This window comes from Silurus meridionalis, chromosome 22 (genome assembly GCF_014805685.1).
Source record: "Silurus meridionalis isolate SWU-2019-XX chromosome 22, ASM1480568v1, whole genome shotgun sequence".
Lineage (NCBI taxonomy): Eukaryota > Metazoa > Chordata > Actinopteri > Siluriformes > Siluridae > Silurus > Silurus meridionalis.
Genome location: NC_060905.1, coordinates 6,737,348 through 6,758,359, shown reverse-complemented (window position 1 = coordinate 6,758,359; position 21,012 = coordinate 6,737,348). Strand labels below are relative to the sequence as shown.

General features: G+C 37.5%; 1 protein-coding gene across 1 annotated transcript in view; it reads left to right on the top strand.

Annotated features, from left to right (window-relative positions):
- hs3st2 (heparan sulfate (glucosamine) 3-O-sulfotransferase 2) overlaps positions 1 to 15,501 on the top strand; it is a 35,451-nt gene extending 19,950 nt beyond the window's left edge. The window contains exon 2 of the mRNA XM_046834258.1: positions 14,427 to 15,501. Coding sequence (XP_046690214.1) covers positions 14,427 to 15,045 — 619 coding nt within the window. The 3' untranslated portion in view covers positions 15,046 to 15,501. The remainder of the gene's footprint in view (positions 1 to 14,426) is intronic.
- The last annotated feature ends 5,511 nt before the right edge of the window (positions 15,502 to 21,012 follow it).

The window sequence follows — 21,012 nt, the reverse complement described above, 5'->3', positions numbered from 1 at the left end:
TTTAAATAACAATCAGATCAGTGGCATCTCAAAAATGACTGTCCAAACCTCTACCTCATCATAAATCACATTCATTAGCACATATAATCCTTTGCGTAATTATGTTGAAAAACCATCTGCAAGCAATGCAGTATTGCTAAGCCTATAGCGTGCATTATTAGAATATGCTAAGGTTAAACTCAAATGCAAATGCTGTATTTAACTGGAAATTGATTTGAAATGAAAAAGAAAGCATGACTTTACACAGAATCTGGGCGAGGCTAAACCTAATGCTTCAGAAAACACCAGTGCTATTTAAATCCCCAGCTTTTACCAACTACTGTTTTATTACAATTGATGCTATGCAGTCTACAGGTACTGAGTATAACCTGGATATCTACTTCTTTGGCCAGACCGAACAAAGTCACTGTAAAAATGCAGATGTGGTACAGTTTTCTTTCAAACTGTCTATTTTTTGGGGCCACATGTACACAGTATGGAGCTGACTGAATAGTGACTTTTGTTTACATTGGGTTTTTTTATGCCTTCGGTTCTCATCAATCAAAAAAAGAAGGCAGAGGAAGGTTTCCCATTTGCAATCTAGAACAGGGGATAGCACAGCGTTTTACTCATTTTTATGAAACATGCTCTGAAGCAGGGTTAGCACATTTTTTTTTCCGTGTTAACCCACATTGCAAACGTGTACAGTGTGAAACAATGCAGCGTTAGAATGTTACAGCTAGAGGCTTACACAATCAGACACCTAATCAGAAACTAAACAGTGCGTACCTCACATCATGAGCTTTGTACAGCTTTGTGTATGTGTAAACAGGAGTTGCAGTGTTTGTCAAATGGTGACTAAAATCTAGCAGGCAGAATTTTGTTTTACAGTTTTTGGCCAGATAACAGAATATTTAAAGACTTGACTGAACAGTTTGCAAAGACTGGATACAATAATGACATTTGTCTTTGTTTTCTTCAAAAGATTATTTTTTTTTTATTTTTCAGCCAAAAATGATCAACATGGCAAAAAAATTTCCTACAAAAGTGAAAATGCGAGGCATGCCAGTATTTACATCGGCCGCTCATTACATTTATCCGTTCAGGGACATTGACACAGCAAATTAGCAAATAAGAAAGTTAACCCAGGGTTTAAGAATGTACACTGTGAAACATCAGACTATGAATACCTCAGATAAATTTTTTATCCAGAGTACAGTATGAACACTGTGCAATGCGACACCCGAAAATGTCTTTATTATGACACAGGGTTGATTATTTCAAGGTTGAAAAGCTGGACAGATGACAAATATCTGTCCTTTAAAGTTAGATGCAGTTGCCTCCCATCTTTTCATGTAGTAGGAGTGTATTTTTGTATATTCCTGGCATCCCTTATTTTATAGATTGCTAAGGAACCTCATTGGACTGGTATCTTTGAGTCAGGCTTCCATCATTAGCATTGCAGGCCTTATTACTCACACACACCACACTGTATCGTTTATCTCTTAGACCGCAGAAACTAAGTGGCTCCACACTCTACAATAGCCGATTCAATTCAGTGCAGTCAATATTCAATAATGTCAATTCATTGCAGTTTTATCAACATCTGTTGTAAACAGAAGTTAGGAAACAGGGTAAGTAAGTTATGATTATAAATTTCATGTGAATTTTATTTAAATTAAAATATTGTAGCAATGTGATTTTGACATACTTTTAAAAGTATTTTAAGGTTAGATAAGGGCAATGTTTGTTTGCAAAATATTTTCTGTGCCACCCTAGATGTCCCCTGCCTGGCCGCCCCTATGAAAAAACTGTGCGTACAAGACGACTATATCAGTGAGTTTCCAGGTTTTTAGCTTTTAAACAAACGGTTCACTGTAACAAAAGTAAATAAGTAAATGTTTGTTTAATTCTTGCTAATTACTAACCGACAATCTATTAGGTAAAAACCTAATATTCTGTTCTGATTTTGGCCTGATCTTTTGCCTAGGTGTGACATATTCAGGTGAATGAAGCAAAACCTAACAATGATTGTCAGGTCTTATTCAAAGTTTAACAGTTCAGCAGCATAACATACTCTATATGTGTCACTCACAGCAAGCGTCAGCTCTGCACCCCAGATTTTGTGCCCAGATTGCATAAAAGATTTCACCTAATATTAATCTTTGCCTGGAAGTATATTACACTATACCAGCAATGCATACTGTATGTGTTTTTGACAGACAACAAAAAGTCCTCTTGAATGTTGCCTAACACAGTGAAATGTACTTCAGTCAGATTAGAAACTAAGCTCCATTCAGACTGCTCTTAAATGGGAATGTATTTTTGGTTCAAAACCAATTGCCACTAAACACGTTGTGTGCTAACTTAAATGCTGACAGAGATGTGCCTCGGCTTTTACATACTTCACTCCGCACTCTTATTCTGACCTGACAGCACTTTTTTTTTGGTGTAACATCTAATAATAACTTCATTATTGTCTGTTAATATGCATATTTTTATTGCACCAATGAGATGTACACACTTGGACACACAAATACACAAACATGACCCTTCCAAACAAATTTGTTTTTTATTTATATATTTCTATTCTCTGAGCACTTTTTTTCTGGTCAGGTATTGGTGGTGGTGGATATGGAGCCTATACTGAAAATTCACCATGAATTAGACACCAGGGGATCAGAGGGCAGCATGCACACAAACACATAAGTTAGCATAGCGAATCTACCTAGTGACATCTTTTAGGGATACCTTAAATCATTCTAACACAGGGTGTGGAGACCATTTATATCCATTCTATCTTATGAAACGTGCCATCCAGTAATATGCTCAGATATTTTGACAGCCTATGAGTTCTCTGTGCCACCCAGAGTGTAACACTCACCGCTAAGGGTGTGCCAAGTGAGGAAATCGCTGTGCACTGTGTGATTTAAAATGACTGGGGCATTTCTAAATCTTTCAGCTCAGGTTTCCTTACTGCAGGATCGACTGCCATGCACAGTTTCATGTTCTAAACTGTCAGCACTCATAAGAAAAGGCTTGATCATTAGCAGATGACATTTTGCCTGGTGAAGTAATCCAATTTAGTCAAAATAATGTCAATACAATGACTTTAAGGTGTCTCAAAAAGGCCCAGGGTGCTGCATAGTATAAATCATTTGGCCAGCCAAGATATACAGTATACAACTTATAATGACACATAGACTTATGATATAGCTGTGTGTCTATTGAATACTATTGAGTACTTTAACCTTAGCCAATTCAGGAGTACAAGCCATCGACTATAACTGAAAAAGGAGTGTGTCTGTGTGTGTGTGTGTGTGTGTGTGTGTGTGTGTGTTGGGGGCAAGGGCATATAAATGGCAAACAATTAACGCTGCCGTATCTTCCAGATGTAATATCAGACCATGGCCTTGTGTCAGTCCTCATTACATTAAGATGGTAGATGTGTCCAAAGTAATGAACTGAGTAAGCCTTCAGATGAATTGGAACGTCAATCTCTATTAAGAGGAAATGTTACTGATACCATCCGTCAGGAATTTGCCTTTCCGCAGAGGTTCCGCAGCGAAACAGTACGTGGCATGTGCTCTCGGAAGCCATCGTTCAAGAGGAATTTATCTTCCAGAATGTCTAATTCCTAAAATGACAGCTTTTTGTTTTGTAGCTAATTGAATAACTTGTTGACGAACGGAATTCAATTAAAGTTTAATCCATCCTACCAACTTCCAGCAGAATGAAGATGAAAAGGTCTGTGCACTGTGTCGTGCGTAGTTTTGCGATAAGCTAATTGAGTTTTTTTAATCATGAAAATTTCTAGACTTCTCGGCAATATATTAACACTGTTTTGACCAAGCACTTTTTCCAATCTGAACGAATGGAAGAATGTAATATTTAAGTTTTCTTATTTCGGGAATTTGGTTTGTCTGTGCAATGTGGCAGTGATTGGCATGTTAAAGAGTCTTTCTTTAAATTGTGAATAGAAACTAAATAAAACCATATAAATGTTTTTTTGTTTTGTTTTTTTAAAACATTTTGCTTTTTGAATCCACTCAACTCAAATGATGTTTTATTATTCTTGAATGCAAAATATTTTTATGGAGCTGTCAAAAGTACACTATATGGCCAAAGGTTTGTGAACAACTGCCCATGAGATTTATATTTGCTTTTTAAACGCCCCTTACACATTTAGTCCCCATTTGCTTTTATAATAACTCCCACTCTACTGGGAAGATGATACACTAGATTTTTAGTGTGCTTGTGGAGATTTGTGCGCATTCAGCCACAAAGGTGTTTGTAAAGTCAGGTGCTGATGTAGGTGAGGTGAGGAGGCCTGGGTTCAGCATTCCAATTCATCCCAAAGGTGTTCAATAGGATTGAGGTCAGAGCTCTATAGCAGGCCACTCAAGACTTTCAGTTTAAACTATGTAAAGAATGGAGATGGTTTTGTGCACAGGTTTATTGTCATACTCAAACAGGTTTGGGTCTCCTAGTTCAAGTGATGGGAAAATTCAATGCTACCACCTCCAATGACATATAATGCAATTGTGTGCTCCAAGTTTGTGCAACAGTTTGGGGAAGAACCACATATTGCTGGAAAAGTCAGCTGTCCCAATACTCATATTATTGTTGCCTATATAGTGTAGTTATTTAGATGTTATTCAGTGAAAGAAAAAGTGGCTGTTCAAACAGATGATGGTGATAGTTTGGGATAAAAGCTAGACCAATATGCAATCAAGATGATCTGACTACTTAGCTTGTCTGTGCCTTTAAGCGAGGAGACAATCACACAGTAGGGTCTTAAATTAAAAAGAAGATTCTTAATTCTTCTTTCTAAGTGAGAGAAATGTATTATATGGCTGACTCTTTAAGAACAAGAGAACAAATTGACATCTGGAGGCTATTTAATAGAAAATCGTATTTCAAACTATTTACATAATTGGACTCTTCAGCATTCCTTTAGGATTATTTGATTGTCTAGCCTGGTCAGTAAAAAAAAAAGCAGTGATAATTCACAGTCAGACTACTGCTATTTTAAAAAGAGATGGGTCTCACATTTAAACTCAAAACTTCTCAAGTATTCTGTAATAGGATTCAAGATAAACAGGGAAGCCAACAAGTATCTAGCCACCGTTTTGCATTGTCAGAGAATGTTTATAGTCTTTAATTAGCCAAGTAATAATACTTATTCAGCATGTCATATGTTACCCGCTAACCCCCTAAACATGAGCAAATTCATGGATTGTAAGTTAATTAGATGAATCTTTTAAATGAATTACATTTTAATTAATCAGTGACAAATCATCAGGAATCAATGGGTATGCTGGAGAGTGTCAATTGGTCTGAGACAGCAGATGATCATGTTATTATTGCCAAATATCTCTATTTCCAGGACATGGAGCTGTCGATCCAAATTTCTAGCCAATGAGAGTACTACACTGTTACGTCCTGCCCACAATGAAAGGCTTGTGCCAAAACTTGCAGATACTTGGAAAACATTTATGATAGACCTGGAAGTGCATTCCTAATTATTCATTATTAGCAGAAAATGTTCATTTGAAGACTATGTTCAATTTTTCTGTTTCTAGTTTCAGACTTCTTTCATTAGAATTGTCTTTGTTTCTTGGAAAATTGCCCTCAATATTTTCCACACAAATTGAATTCCAAATTGAACATGATCTGCCTAGATGCTGACCCCCAGACAATGATTTGTTCTTCGGGGGCAAAACGATCAGAGAACTATCCTTTACAAATAAACCCACGTGTACCACTGACTGGCTGCAATACTGATTAAGTGTAATACTGTAGACCTAAAAGTAATGTATACAGGTGAGAGATGACATGCTGTTTTGAAAAACACAAATTAAACTCATCTCTACTCAAGGACTTGCCATCTACCTATGAAATGTGCCTATCAAGTCAATAAATTATAATATTTCAGTTATTGAACAAAACATTTCAGATGCTTAAATTCTTATTAACCAAACACCAGTGGTGGACAGTAACAAAGTGAACGTAATTACTTATACAGTGTATCTGTAGTTTAAGTATTGCCATTTGGGGAGACGTTTACTTTAACTTTACTACATTTTAAAATCAATTATCATACTTTTTAATCAACTACACTTTGCAAAATCAGTCGTTCCTTTTTATTTATGAGTAGATAAATACTGGTCAAACACAAAGCAAGCCACCAAACGGTCGAGCGCACGCTATGTTTTTAACTTTTGATTGCCGCTTGGTGGTATCTACTTATCACCAACATACAGTTTAGTGTCAGTTTAACAGCAAGCAGAACATTTTGAGTGGAATAAATGATGGAAGAAACTCCTGATTTGAACTTGTCACAACACCTGTGGTCTTATCTGTGGGATTTTCTTTAAGTTATTAAAAAGAAGGTTTTGGGCTCATTATAATTTGAATAAATATCAATCAGTGTTTGACTCATTAATATCATTCTACTACCGTATTTTCCAGACTATAAGCCGCTACTTTTTTCCCACGCTTTGAACCCCGCAACTTAAACAACGAAGCGGCTAATATATGGATTTTTCCTGGGTTTTTCCCGGTTTCACAAACTTCAAGCCAAAAAACTGAGCTCCATAACATTAGACCAATGAAATTGCTGAACGGGTTCAGGTGAACCAATGAAACTCTTTATATTAAATCAGATGCGCTCCCACTGAATCGGGCCGCACCACATCATAAATATGGATGATGTTCCTCTGACGTTTGACCTGCCGCTTACTCGCACTGTCAACAGGAAATGCGAATCATTCGTCACGCTGAAAACAACCGAACATGAAAAAACGCACTTCACCTGTGTTCTGAGCTGCACGGCATCGGGAGAAAAGCTTCACCGATGGTGATTTTTAAACGCACGACGATGCCAAAAGATAAACTCTCGAGAGAAATAGTTGTGAAAGGAAGGAGGAAGACAGTGAACATTTACTTTCTTGGTAGGCTACTGTTTAGATACAAGCCGTGTAACAGACACTGTCTTTCATTAAAGCCTGTGTAAAGTTCATTAGTTTCAGTGTAGATATTATAGACAGGTGCGGCTTATTTATGTTCAAAATAAAAATCTTCAGTCAAATTCAGTGGGTGCGGCTTATATTTGGGTGTGCTTAATAGTCCGGAAATTACGGTAATATATTGTTGTGCTGAGAGTAACAGAGTCTTTTTACATAAACTAAGTTGATTAAAGAGTCTTGTGACAAAAATGATAATAACATTATAGCCATAATAAATCATAGTGTTTGGATACTTAAGTACATTTGAAGGCAAGTACTTTTACTCAAGTGAAAGTTTAAAGGGACACTTTTACATGTACTTCGTCCATCACTGCCAAGCACTAACGTTTAATTAATATTCGTTGTTATAAACAATGACGGAAGTTGTAGCTTAGTGGTTAAGATGTTATACTTCTGATTGGAAAATCATTAGTTTAAATCCAAGGTCCACCAAGCTGCGCCTGCTGAGCATTTGTGCAAGGCCCTTAACCCTCAACTGCTCAGTATAAAGAAGATAATTATTCGTCGCTCTGGATAAGAGTGTCTACCAAATACCATAAATGTAAATTATTATGTTTAGTACAGTGTACTGGTTTGGTTATTAATTATTATGCAAAAAAAGTGTTGTAAATTATCGCTTTGTCATTACATTAAGCATTAAGACATTAAATACTGAATTTATAGATTTTTCTTTCCACCCACATTCTTTCTTTACTAGTAAACTAGTCACTGGTATCCCAAATTGTATAAAAAGGCATTAAGCCTTTTTATAGCATAGTTCTGAGAAGAAAAGGTATAGTACTTATCTTTGTGTTAGTCTGTGTCACATGCTACTGCTTCAGTGTCACAGGGCCAGATGAGCTGGTGGTTCTGTACTTCTATTGGCTAACTGGTCCTTCATTCAGAAATAGACATGAATGTGCATATTGACAGCTTTTAAAGGGTAAAATAAATATACAAAACATGTAGTTACCTGCAAATTCACCCTTTGGCTCATGGACATCCCTCCAGTATATATGATTATGACACATACGTTACCCACCAGGGTTTGTGTGCCATCTGGGAAATGAGGATTTATTTCTTTCAGTAAAAAAAAATCAGTTCATTAAGATTGAACACAAGCAACATGAGCAGTATGAGTTATGAGCGCTATGAGGTGCACTACAGCAACAAAACTATAATTCAAAGTTACAATTATGGCGTACACCTAGCAAGATAGACCTGACTGATTATGCTACTTTATTGTGTATTCCATCAACGTGAAGTTATGATTAGTAGCATGTATTTAAACATGCAGTTAAGCTGTTTGGAGAAGAGCTACTGCTCCATTCTCTACAAGATTAATTGTCGCCTCTGGCCTTGAACTGGTAAGGCTAACTGAGACAACCTGGCCAGAATAACACTGTTCATAAATCAAGATAAACAGATCGATATTTCTGTGGACCGTGGAGGTAACTTATAGTCATTCCCGTCCCTGGAAAGCCTATTAAAAATTGGGAACGACTCAGAACTGATGGAGAATTGAACTTATTCTCTAACCTGCACTTTCATTGCCATGAGGCGGGCAATAAAATATTAATCTATATTATTGTTTTTTTTTTTTTGCTAGCAATAAAAAGATCCTTAGCATACACTGACCTAATAGTAATAAAGCTTATTTTAATGTAATGGCATTTTCACATTTAAAGCCTGTCCACGAGCACTAAAATGAAAGGCCTGACAAGGATATTACATAAATAACTATTATGGGCTTCAAGTCTGCCTAATTGATTGAAAAGCTGTCTGTGCAACCTGTACACTTTCAAAGTGTGTGTAGCAACTGGATTTCATAAGTATATGTGTAAATCTAAGTTCAGCTAGACTAAAGCTGACGCATGTAGCATTCAGAGCCTTGGAAGCCTTTCGCTGGTCAAAAAAAGAAACTATAATAAGCTCCGTGTGGATGAACATTTCTAACAGCATTTGTACCAACATCCTTCTAGTAAATCTTGGCAGTGTTCCCAGGCAGTTATTTTCAGTCAACCTAGACCAGGCTCTTATTTACTTCAATAAATAAGAAGGGGATCGACAAGACGAAACGACCGTTAAAAATGACAAAATGGTTTGAATAATATGCAACCCTTGGCACCAGTATGTGCTCAATGCAAGCCTTTCGGGTTCAATATGTCTGTATTGAAAAATGCATAAAACAGACTGCGTAATAAAGTCGGCTAGTCGTCATTAAATTTCACTTATCCCTATAAGACATAACAAACATTTCAACTTAACTCATGTCTACATGTCATCTTCTGAAAAAGTAGCTCTTTCATTGTATTGAAGCAGGAGAGTCATCAGGCTGTCCTGTGACCAGTTTAGGCATCATATTATAATTCCTGGAAAGGCACACACATCCTTGAGCCGGGACATGAGGAAGGTCGGGTGCCAGCGGCATACACAATGGTACTTGAGGCGGACCGCCACCAGGTAGAACACCTTGGAGGTCAGGAAAGGCCAGATGAAGTGTGTAGCGGGCCTCCTGGTGGCTTCTCCTAGGGGCTGTCCTCTGCCAGGTCAGCTGGCTGACATGATGGGGCGGAGCGACCCCCTCTACGGATGTCTGAGATAGAGCGACGCCCTCTGGGGAGACCACGTTGTCAGCGAAACCCAGGGGCCAGGCGACCATCTTGGAGAAACTCTTGAGCTGAACTGCACCCTTGCCAGGGCTTAGGAACGAAGCAGCAATGAAAGGCTGGGGAGCAATCTTAGCCGAGCAGACAGGCATAGTGGTGATATTGGTATGTCGTGAAAGCTGGGTGATGCCCCAAGTCAGGCAGAAAGGCTGAGGTTGGGCAGCCATCGCCGCAGGGCACAGGGGCCGGAGAGACAGCAGTCTTAAGATGGTCATCAATGACCGGTTGACATGCCAAAGCATGGGCATGAAGTGCCCGAAGATACTTTGTTGTCTGCTGGCGGCTGAGCTTCAAAATATTGTTCGTCTTGGATGTGTCCTTAACGTGCCAGTTTAGGACGGGACGAGCCCAATGTTTTGGTACATCCACTGAGTCAATTTTCTGGCCAGATTAATCTGTCAGAAAGTGCAGATGACTGGTTAATGGGAAGGACCCAAATGCAGGATGCAAACCGAGTATGGTGAAAACAGTGTTTAATTAAATAAAACAGGTGGATAGAAAACACAGAAAAAACTGCTCCAAAACTGTTGCGCAAAACGACTCAGAAAAAGAGTTCTAAAGTCCAATAGCCGGCAAACAGAGTATTGTAGGCAAAGTAAAAAAACAAAACTAAAAACAGTCCAGAGTTCAAACCAGAGCGGAGGCAAAACAGAGCAGGGTGGCAAAAGTATTTTCTGGGGCAAGCAAACCAGTAAGATAAACTGGCAGGGAGTAAATATCTTAACTATGTCTCATGTCTCAACTCGGATGTGCGCACCACGAGCCCAGAAAATCCTGACAATGACAAGTATAAAGCACCTTTAAAATCAGAATCCAAGTAATAAAGAAACTCAGGTGAGGTGCAAACTACAGACATAAACAGTGAACAAATTCAAAGAATCAAACCCAGCAACAAATAGAAACCAAAATTGCAAACAGTGGAGAAAATAGCATGTCATTATCTCTGTGTTATTTCACAAAGGGCTAATAAACTAAGCTACTTAAATACTCTGAGCTCTGATAATTTTCTGGGGCGTGTGTGTGTGTGTGTGTGTGTGTGTGTGTAATTAGTGAACAGTTGCAGATAATTAGTCTTCAGGTTGATATAAAGTGCTGGGTGGGTGTAGACTCTTGCAGCCATATTTCTATGCCTTGGTGTGTTCTGGGAAACATAGTCCTTAAAAGCTGTTGAGGATTTTCTGAAAGAAAATTAAATAAAAAAGCTGACAAAGATGTGCCATCGCAGACTTCAAGTCCTCTTTGGAATAGTTGAAATGTTTTGGTTTGGAAAAATGGACAAAAGAAGAATATCTTTTTTTCAGTAGTATCATCAAAATGTAAGGGGTTTATTAATCTTTACTAAAAGGAAATTAAAAATGTCTCACATTGTCTATATTGTCTTGTATAGTCTGTTTTTGTTTTGTTTTGTCTGTCTTGTCTGTTTTGTCTTGTATAGTCAAAGCTGAATGTAGTGTTATTTATGTCTGTACTTTGAGAGTAACTAACAGCTGGAACCAAATTCCTAGTGTTTGTCAACACACTTGGGCAATAAACCTGAAAGAAAGCAGCTTACATGGCAAATTATTTCTTAACACTTAATTTTTGCTGTAGGTCACATTTATATTGGCACCTTTTGTTTTTGTCATTAATTTACCCCAAAACATGGAAAGTCATCAGTGCTAAAATGGAATGTGAAAACACACCGACACACACACACACACACACACACACATACACACAGATATGCAGAGAAAACTCTGTACTGCATTCAGGCAGCCTTTCCCTACTAATTCAATCCGGGCAGAAGTTAACGCTGCAGATATGTGACCCTACTCTGTAATGGGGAACACAGGATTCAATCTTGGCCGAGAGCTACGTGACTTTGACAGTACAACTAGCCAAGAGAAGAATGGAAAATAAAACCTCCAATCTTGCTGAGAGTCACACTACTGAAAGCCTGGCTAGAGCTAGAGTGTTTACATAGCCATGTTTACATTTGCTTTCAAGCACATTAACATTATCATTATCAAGCTTGTAAAATGTTAAATGGTTCCATCAATTCTAAAAAGAAATTTTAGACATATGTTCAGGCATCTGCTGGATAGAGAAGGTAAGTGAGATGCCACCTTGTAGTTTTAAATCGACTATGATCTTTCTGCATTTTGGGGCTACACATTAGAAATCTCATCTAGGAATAGCAGACAGTGTAGATATATTGTCTATAACTCGAGTTTCAGACGGTTTGCCATCTCAGCTATAAGCAAATTCTTTGCACACAAAGTTCACATTTCATTTACATTTGCATTTATAAATTCGTTCATCTTCACTTGCTGTTTTATCCTGGTCAGGGTTAAGCACTGTATATGAGAATTCCCATACCTTCACACACTCATTTACACCTAACGACTGTGTAACCGAGTCCATCCTTGGTGCATGATTTTGGTAGTTGGGAAAAAAACAGAGAACACTAAGGAAACCACCTATAAATCCAGAAAGAAGAATGTTCTCTAATTCAACTTCAATAATGTTTTACCATGGAAGAATGTCAGCTACAACAAACTTGTATTTGTTATGATCACTCATTTGTTTTGCATTTGGTTTCATTCACCTATTTAGATGTATGTATGTACATACATTTAAACAAACTCAGAAGCTCTTATAGGAGACCTATATCTACTAACTGCATTTTCTTGGGTGAAAATCTTTTTTTTTTTACCAATAAATTCATTTGTTTCCAGTGAGTGTAGTGTATGTAGATACATACACTACACTAGATGTTTGTTTGCTCAGCAGGAAAAAAATATATTGAATATTGACCCACTCATTCAACTTAAACCTCAAGATCATTCAAGGAAATCTGCTAAAAAAAACATAGCTACTACAGTCTACTGCAGTAGTACATAAATACTAAATTTGTATGTATATTTTTCTGTTTTATGTTATTTGTAGAGTAGTAACAAAATACACAGTAGGAATCTTAATCTTGAAGATCTTGTTCTCGCATTTTAGATGCCTTGCAACTCTATTTTCTGTTAAATAAAACCTTTTCATAGTGATTGGTGCGCTCTATCAATCACATGGGCTTTTGGGTAAGAGGCCTGTGCCGAGTTGAAATTGATTCAGGCATCTCCGAAGGGTGCATGTGAGAATCCTGTTGGATCTGCAAATGAGAAATGGGACATCATACGGCTTCATGGGCATGCACAAACGAGGTCCACGAAGCCACAAGCGTGCCTTATGGGACAGTCGAGCAGCTCTGGTATACCAGTATTTTATTCTTTCCTGGCATTTTCCTTTTTATTTTGACAAAATATCTAACAAACTGTATTAAAAAGGTATTGTGCTGTAGTATCATAAAAAAAAAGAAATGTGGTTTATCTCCTATGTATTGAATTTGACAAAAATGCTGAGTTCCTCAGTTCAACTGAATTCTAAGAAAACAGTGAAAAGTTGATGAAGGAGTTAAAAATTCTAATAAATAATGGAAGAGTAGCTCCAAATAGCATTCATTCGTCTTCAAATGCTGTTTTATCCTTATCAGGGTTAAACACTGGGCATGAGAATTCCAACAACTTAACTTCCTCAATCATGCCTGTAGCAGTCAGCTACGTACCTGTATGCTTTTGGTACTGTAGGTTGGAGAAAACCAGAGAACTGAGAGAAAACGCTCTTGAATCCTAGCTGGAAAACATACAGTAATCCAATCTTAGTAAAGCTGATCTTCAGCAAATTTCAGCTATAACTGACAAAACACACTGCATTTTTAAGTTTTTTAGTATTATAAAAAAATATATTCAAATATAATTTAACTCCAATTGAAAATGGTAAAACAAATAAATCTTGATTTTGAATAATAATGCCAATCCAGAATCCCTGTTTGACACTGTTTTGATATTATCCTGGTAAAGAAAATGGAAGAAATAAATACAAATTCTGTAACTCATAAGTTCATGCTTCTACAACTTTGAAGTTGGAAGATCTGATGTTTTGCTCCTGGAAAACTTTGTGATAATAATGACCTATTTCAAGTGTCCTAGATTTCCCAAAGCCTCTCTCGGTATTGTGCATCTGTAATGCAGGTGATGGTGATTTATGACTAAGAGTGCAGGATGTGGCTGAGATTTGATAATTTCCCCATGCCCTTCAGCATCAAACACACTGGGGAGATAAGGGACTGGAAATATTGGCTGAAAGTATTAAAAGCTTCTGTGTGTGTTTGGGTATGTGCACTGATTTCGTGACTGTAACGGAATCTCAAATTTTCAAGGATGCTCACAATCATTTGCACAGGCTGTTTGCGTTTAACCTCCTGATTCTTTTCTTTTACCTTCTATAAATAAAACCCAAAGGCCAGTGTTATTTTTACCACCTCATCAGGAATACTGGCCAGAATAATTTATTATTTTGCATAGTGCATAGTTCTATAGCTTTTGTGAAACACGCTACTTGTAAATGTTACCAGCTGTACTGTCTGCTTCATTGCATACTTCATTTAATGGCTGAAATGTATTTTTGAGATATGCAAATGAAGCTAATTACAGGTATTTCACTGCTTAGTGTAAAATATGGTGTCAAGAGGCATATAATGTGATGTGTAATAATTATTTTCCCTCATTATTTAATTTAATTTCATTGTTATTTTGTTAAATAATTTTCTCATACGCTCGATTTTTCTATTTAGTTTTTTCCTTCTTTTGTTTTTTTTTTTGTAAGGATAAAGTTAGCAGTTTTAAACCAGGACTGTACCCAAGGTCTTTTATCATTGTCATTTCTCTCTATTTCTCTCTAGAGGCTTAATGCCACGAACGCTGGACAGCCAAATCACTATGGAGAAAACCCCCAGCTACTTTGTAACACGTGAGGCTCCACGCCGCATCGCCAGTATGTCCCAAGACACCAAACTCATAGTGGTGGTTCGAAATCCAGTGACACGAGCCATCTCCGACTACACACAGACGCTGTCCAAAAAGCCAGATATCCCCAGCTTCGAGGAGCTCGCTTTCAAGAACAAGAGTGAGGGTTTGGTGGACACTACATGGAACGCCATCCGCATAGGCATGTATATCCTGCATCTAGAAAATTGGCTGCAGTACTTCCGTCTCTCACAGATCCACTTTGTGAGCGGCGAGCGGCTAATCACAGACCCGGCCGGTGAGCTGGGGCGTGTACAGGATTTTCTGGGACTTAAGCGCATCATCACAGACAAGCACTTTTATTTCAACCGAACCAAAGGCTTCCCCTGTTTGAAGAAGCCTGAAAGCAGCAGCACTCCTCGGTGCCTCGGCAAGTCCAAGGGCAGGACACACGTGCAAATCGACCAGGAGGTCATTGAGCAGCTGCATGACTTTTATAGGCCTTTCAATGTGAAGTTTTATGAAATGGTAGGACATGACTTTAGATGGGACTGAAGTGGTACGCTTTCTTAAATGACGAACGAGTCATTTGATCAAATCTGTCAGTTTGGGCGGTTGACAGAAGGAGTGAATGAAAACAGAAAACCTCAAAGGACACCTTAAACAAACGAAGACCAAATGCTCTTAAGATATTAAACTAGCTTATAAAGCTTAATGAATGATTCTACACAGGCATAGCTATTCCGACTGTAGCTCAGGACACTGTGCCATTCACTTGAAAATCCTTTACTACGTTTAGGATTGACGCTCGCTCATTAAATCCAGAGAATATCTGAGAAGCTGTCATATGGTTTCAAAGTACTTGTCATGCACAGCACTGTGTCTGTTCACTGTCCTCCTGTTACTATTTAAAATACAAACAGCCTTGTCATCTTGTTATAAAAAAGTGAAACCCGTACAGCATACAACTGTGTCATTAAAATGTAAAATACAAAAAAAAAATTAAACACAGTCTCAAAAAAGAAACTTAGCTTTAAGGGCTATTCTTACTGGAGAAACTGATTGATTCAAGGATTTATGATTCTGACAATGGGAAATAACATGATCATGTGAGCTTTGTTAGCGTATTGATCATGTTTCACTTGTTGGTGTGGAATTGTGTCTTTTTTTATTAATGTGTATGTCATTTTTTTTCTCTCAGCAGACATCTAAAAACTACATGCCATCAGCAGATGTTTACATCCGGTAACAGATGTGATCTTCAGAGGAGATTGAAACCCCTGTCATACCATTGTGGGATAGCCAGAAAAATTCCTAGGTTTTATTTTTCCTTTTAAAGCTTGTGAGAAGATCCCAAAAGACCATCCAATGTGTTCTTAATCTATACCAGTCTTTTTTACAGAAAACAAGTCCTGCTCAAACAACTCCTTCTAACGGATCTTCTCATCCTTCTAAAAGCTCAATTTAGAAGTTTTAAAACCAAACATCTGTAGTCCGTAACACGAGATTTTGTTAAGCCTGTATAATGCTTTTGGATCCTGAGTAATTGAATTAGCTGCCGACATTAATTAGCAGATTGAGCTTTAGATCTCTAAAATATTCTTAAAGGTCTATCGATTCGATATGATCATTGGAGAGGCAACAATGTAATTACTGCTACGGGCCAGTTTAACCTTCAAAGTAAATACCGAGCAACAAACAAGCCATGTTATAAATGTCATGAACTTTGAGCTTCTCAGGTGCAACCTGAACCTCTGCCTTATTAGGCTACGTCAACCAAAATGACATACGAAATGATATTTTCCCTTCTCTGTCTGCTGCAAAGACCTAACACAGGAGACTGAATAATACATATATAGTTCAGTTGTGGGCAGCATTTGGATGGATATCTACAGTGATTGTGAAAAGTTTGGAAACACCTTCTTTTAACCTTTTTAAGACATACATGTTTCATTTGTTTACATGCAAAAATTAAGTAAAAGTCTCTGGGAAAGAACCAGGAGTGTGTAAAGCTGTTAATCATGCTAAGAGAGTTTTTTTCATCTGAGTTTAACAATAGAGGAGTCTAACATCTGTACGATTATATATTTTTTTGGTCAAAGTAAATCTTTACATTGTAAAAAGACTAGGTGTTTTCAAACTTTTGCCAGGTCCATTAGATGTTTAAACAGTTTTACTTAATGAGTTAATCAAGAGGTCAGAAATCACATGCAGGACATTTAGAGCAGATCTAATTTTATTTTTTATTATTCTGAGCCACTCATCATCCCAAGAACAAGCTACTGTATGGTTTACATTATTCATGTTAAAGGTTTATTTATAACCTTGGATCTACAACTGAGTGAATTAATGTCATTCAAAAGGATCTGTGGTTTCCACTAGTATTTTTAAACACTTGATTTCATGCCAAGCACCAACAGCAGAACTTCTTTACAGCCTTCTCACTTCACATGGGCATTCTATCAGCTCACTTGACCCAGGTCATGTAATTCGCCTCCTTGTAGTGCATAAGAAGTGCTGGCTTTGGTACATTCTGCAACATCAGATAGGAAGAAAATATTTATTAATAAACCACAAAATCATTATCTTTGTCATGAATGCTTGATTCTGGTATTATAGTTCACAATGCAGATGATTTACCAGATCATCTGGCTGTAGCAATGCCGGCAACGTTAGGTATAGCTGTTAAGTAAAGATATTTTAGTTCTGCATCTTTTATTGGTTAATAAGAAACATTTTACAAAAGGTTTAAAAGGAAAGACAAGTCTCTCTGTGGGACCTTGGGATACATTCCAACTTTAGCATTCCACATTTGGATTATTTTATACTTTCCCAGGAGCAAACAATCAGTCTGACAAGTGTGCACAGACAATGCTGCCACATTCAGCTTTATGGTAGAACCAGAAAGTGTTATTTCTTGCCAACTCTGCAAAAAAACAACAACCCTAAAACATCATCCACAATAAAAGCAAAGTATTTCACACATAATGAGAAAAGTTTCAACCAGACTGCTAGACTGCATAGATTTGACACATAGATGGAGCATAGACAGTTTGATTCACTGCAGTGTAACAATTCCTTTAGTAAGAATTAAATCCATTTAAACTTTTTTTATGTTACAACTTGGAATTAAAATTGATGTAATTAGGATTTGTAGTATTTTATGTACGTTACATTAGACATTTCGGGTGATAACGTTTTATATTGTGACAGAAAAGTTCATTTTAAAAACAACAAATAAACCAAATATTTATTAGAGCTGATATTATTCAGACCATTTATTAGAACCAACTTTGGCTGAAATGATAACTTCAAGACTTTTGGCATATTAGCTTTCAGTCTCTATCAGATTTGTACATCTGGATCCTAAAATGTGTGACAATTCTTCTTGGCAAGATTGCTTAAGCCCTGAAGACCACTGGTGAACAGAAACCTTAAGCATTGCCACAGATGCTCTGTCAGATTAGAAGCTTTGTCTGAGCCACTGGGCTTTGACTGAGCCATTCTAAAACATTCGGGTTCTTGTGTTTGAACCACCTCAGTTTTTTTAGGGTTCAGTGAAGCTCTGCTCTTTTCTCAAGACTAGAATAGGATTTTATTCTAGCTTACAAAATTGCCCTGTATTTGTTCCTAGTGATGAAAAATATATGCTGCCAGAACAATAGGAGTGTGACAAACATATAACTTTGTCTAGGCTTTGGTTGACCAATGAGCAGCTTTTCCCATTTGATCTGTAGATCTATTCAGCTACTTAATAGGTACCCTTGGAATTGGTTGCATTTCTAGTTAATTCAATCCTTATCCACCGTTTTTACCCTGTCACAGATTTTTAGTGAACAGCCTCTTTAAGACAGACATGGTTGATTTACTGGTGGGTTATTTCCAAAGCTTAAGAAAAGCCAACCCTGATTGTCCTAGATTTCTTTTGATAGTTTAATGATGCTGTTTGTTTAGATATGATCTGGATTCAGTGTATTTATATTCACATGTAACACTTTAATTGCCCACCAGTGAACTCTACTTAACTATGTGGCTTCTGATGGCAACTAATTTACTGTTCAACTCAAAGAAAGGGTTAGAACTTGCCAGGCACTGAATACTTTGCCAAGTGCTGTCAGCTTCTTTATATTCAGTTGAATGGCCTATGGATTTACACACTTTTTATTAGCCTTACCACTAGTGAGATCATCAGTGTTCGTACCAAAAGCATTAATCTCAACCTTAGTGTTTTAGTATCTGCAATTGCAGCCAATATACATGCCCATTTCTAAGGCTCCAGGTTCAGTATAATGTTTATTCTACAGAAGAGTCCAGTTAAAAAATTAGGAAAGCCGAACTACTTGATTTAGCAAGTATACCACAATAAAGTGTACGGTGCGTTAGTGGAAAGGCCAAATTCAATTCCACTTGGGCAATATTGTTATCAGTCTGCCACACTTTAACTACTGCTGCTGAGGCACATTCCTGTATTACTCTTAGATTAACACAGGGTACTCTTTATAGCTTGATGGCAGACCTTCCTTTGGATGCTACATCTACAGCCACATCTGTGAAGAACCTAATAAAGTATGTTTTACCAGCTGTCTTTACCAGATGTCTGCGGCTTACATCATACAATATTACAAAATTAAGGATTTGTTGGAAATATTTCATTGTTTTTTGTTTTAGGAGCTGTACTTCTTTAATAATACATGTTGAAATAAGTACAATTATTACTGTTGCTATGTGGACCTTACTGGGTGTTTACTGGACATGTAATATTGAGTAAGTTTCATCATTACTCCAAATTCAGTTTCCAATTATTCATGTCTGGGAAAATTTGAACTTTAATAGATTTTGTGAGAACTCCCATGGGTATAAAAGTTAAAGTGAGTTTTACTTTGTTTACCAAAAGCTTGGTTTACTTGGTTTGACTGTAGGTAAAGAATGCTATATTGAATATAAACACTTATTGAAATATATTCAAACTAGTACAATTTGTTGAGGCTCAATGCCAAAAACTTGACAAAACAGTTTAAAATATAACATTTATTTCATAACAAGAATTACAGTACAGTACATTAAGGGGTTAGTTTAAGAATAAAAGGATTCTTATTTCATTTGTCTAGTGGTTAGGATGCAGCGTTCTCACCGCTGCAGCCCGGGTTCGATCCCCGGTCAGGGAACCAACCACAGCCACTCTTAGTGCCAGTCCCAAGCCTGGATAAATGGGGAGGGTTGCGTTAGGAAGGGCATCCAGCGTAAAAACGTGCCAAATCAAACATGCGGAGGACCCGCCGTGGCGACCCCTGATGGAAAGTTATTTCATTCTACTAATCAAATCGTAACAGTAATTGTCAAATTCAAATCCCAATAAAATTAGACATTTACAGAATTTGGCAGATGCCCTTGTTCAGTGCAACTTACAGTTATCTCATTTATACATCTGAGAAATCGAAGGCTTAAGGGCCCAGCAGTGACAGCTTAGTGGTGCTGTGATTTTAACTCATGCCATTCCAAACAGAAGTCCAACATCTTAACGATTTCACTTCCAGACATACACTATGGCTGCAGAGTAAATTTTATTTATATGAGCTAGATTTTTTTAATTCTTCAATTTATTAAAAATAGATTTGAATATTAGTTTATAAGCAGTTGGTGTTTATGACGATCACCATTTTATATCGCTTATCTGCCTGGTTGCTTTAAGGCATAGTTTGTTTGTTCATTAATGCATTAATTTTTCATATACTGTATATTTCTGCATACAGGAAAGCTTGTGGTACCTAATCAGAAGCACCCATAGCCTGGTATCTATATGTGCACTTGCAACAACTGCGAGTGAATAAGCTCCCCTCATAATGAATATCTAGTGCTAAGTACCCTGGTGTTTTATTCACAGTGTTTAAAAGGTGCATCAGCAGTGGCTCCAGGCCAGCTCTCTTCAGAAGTCGTGTCTTTTTTTTCTGCTTTTCATTATTATGCCCGCCTTATGAAAAAGATGTTGCGTCTAATTACAAAAAGGCAGTTCACATGGATATTGCTGCTGTGTTTATATACAGGAAAATATACAGGAGATGCTTTTTATTTGCCATAAAGAGGCTGATATTAACCCCTAATGCTTTCTCCTGTCCTGACCTTAGTAATGAGGCCCGAGAATGTCAACAGGTCATAAAGTTCCCTGTATGAGGGTTCAGGGGAATTAAGACCAGTAGGGTGGCAACCAATTTTGGCAAAACCAGGTTTCCTTATTGGTCACTTTCACACGCACATCTCTCTCAGGTTTGTCTCTCTCTCTCTCTCTCTCTCTCTCTCTCTCTTTAACACCCTTCTCTCACTCCTCTTATTACCCCCAACCCACCCCCCCTCTGAACACTGATTAGATAAAATTTCCAACAGGTGTGTGATTCTTACTGATGTTTCCCCTGACCTTGCCCTCAATTCACAAACTAATGCTCGGCCATGCCCCTGCTGCCACACCCACATTCAGGCCACATTCAGACTAAATATTCATGGAATACAATTGCTATGATTAAAACACAG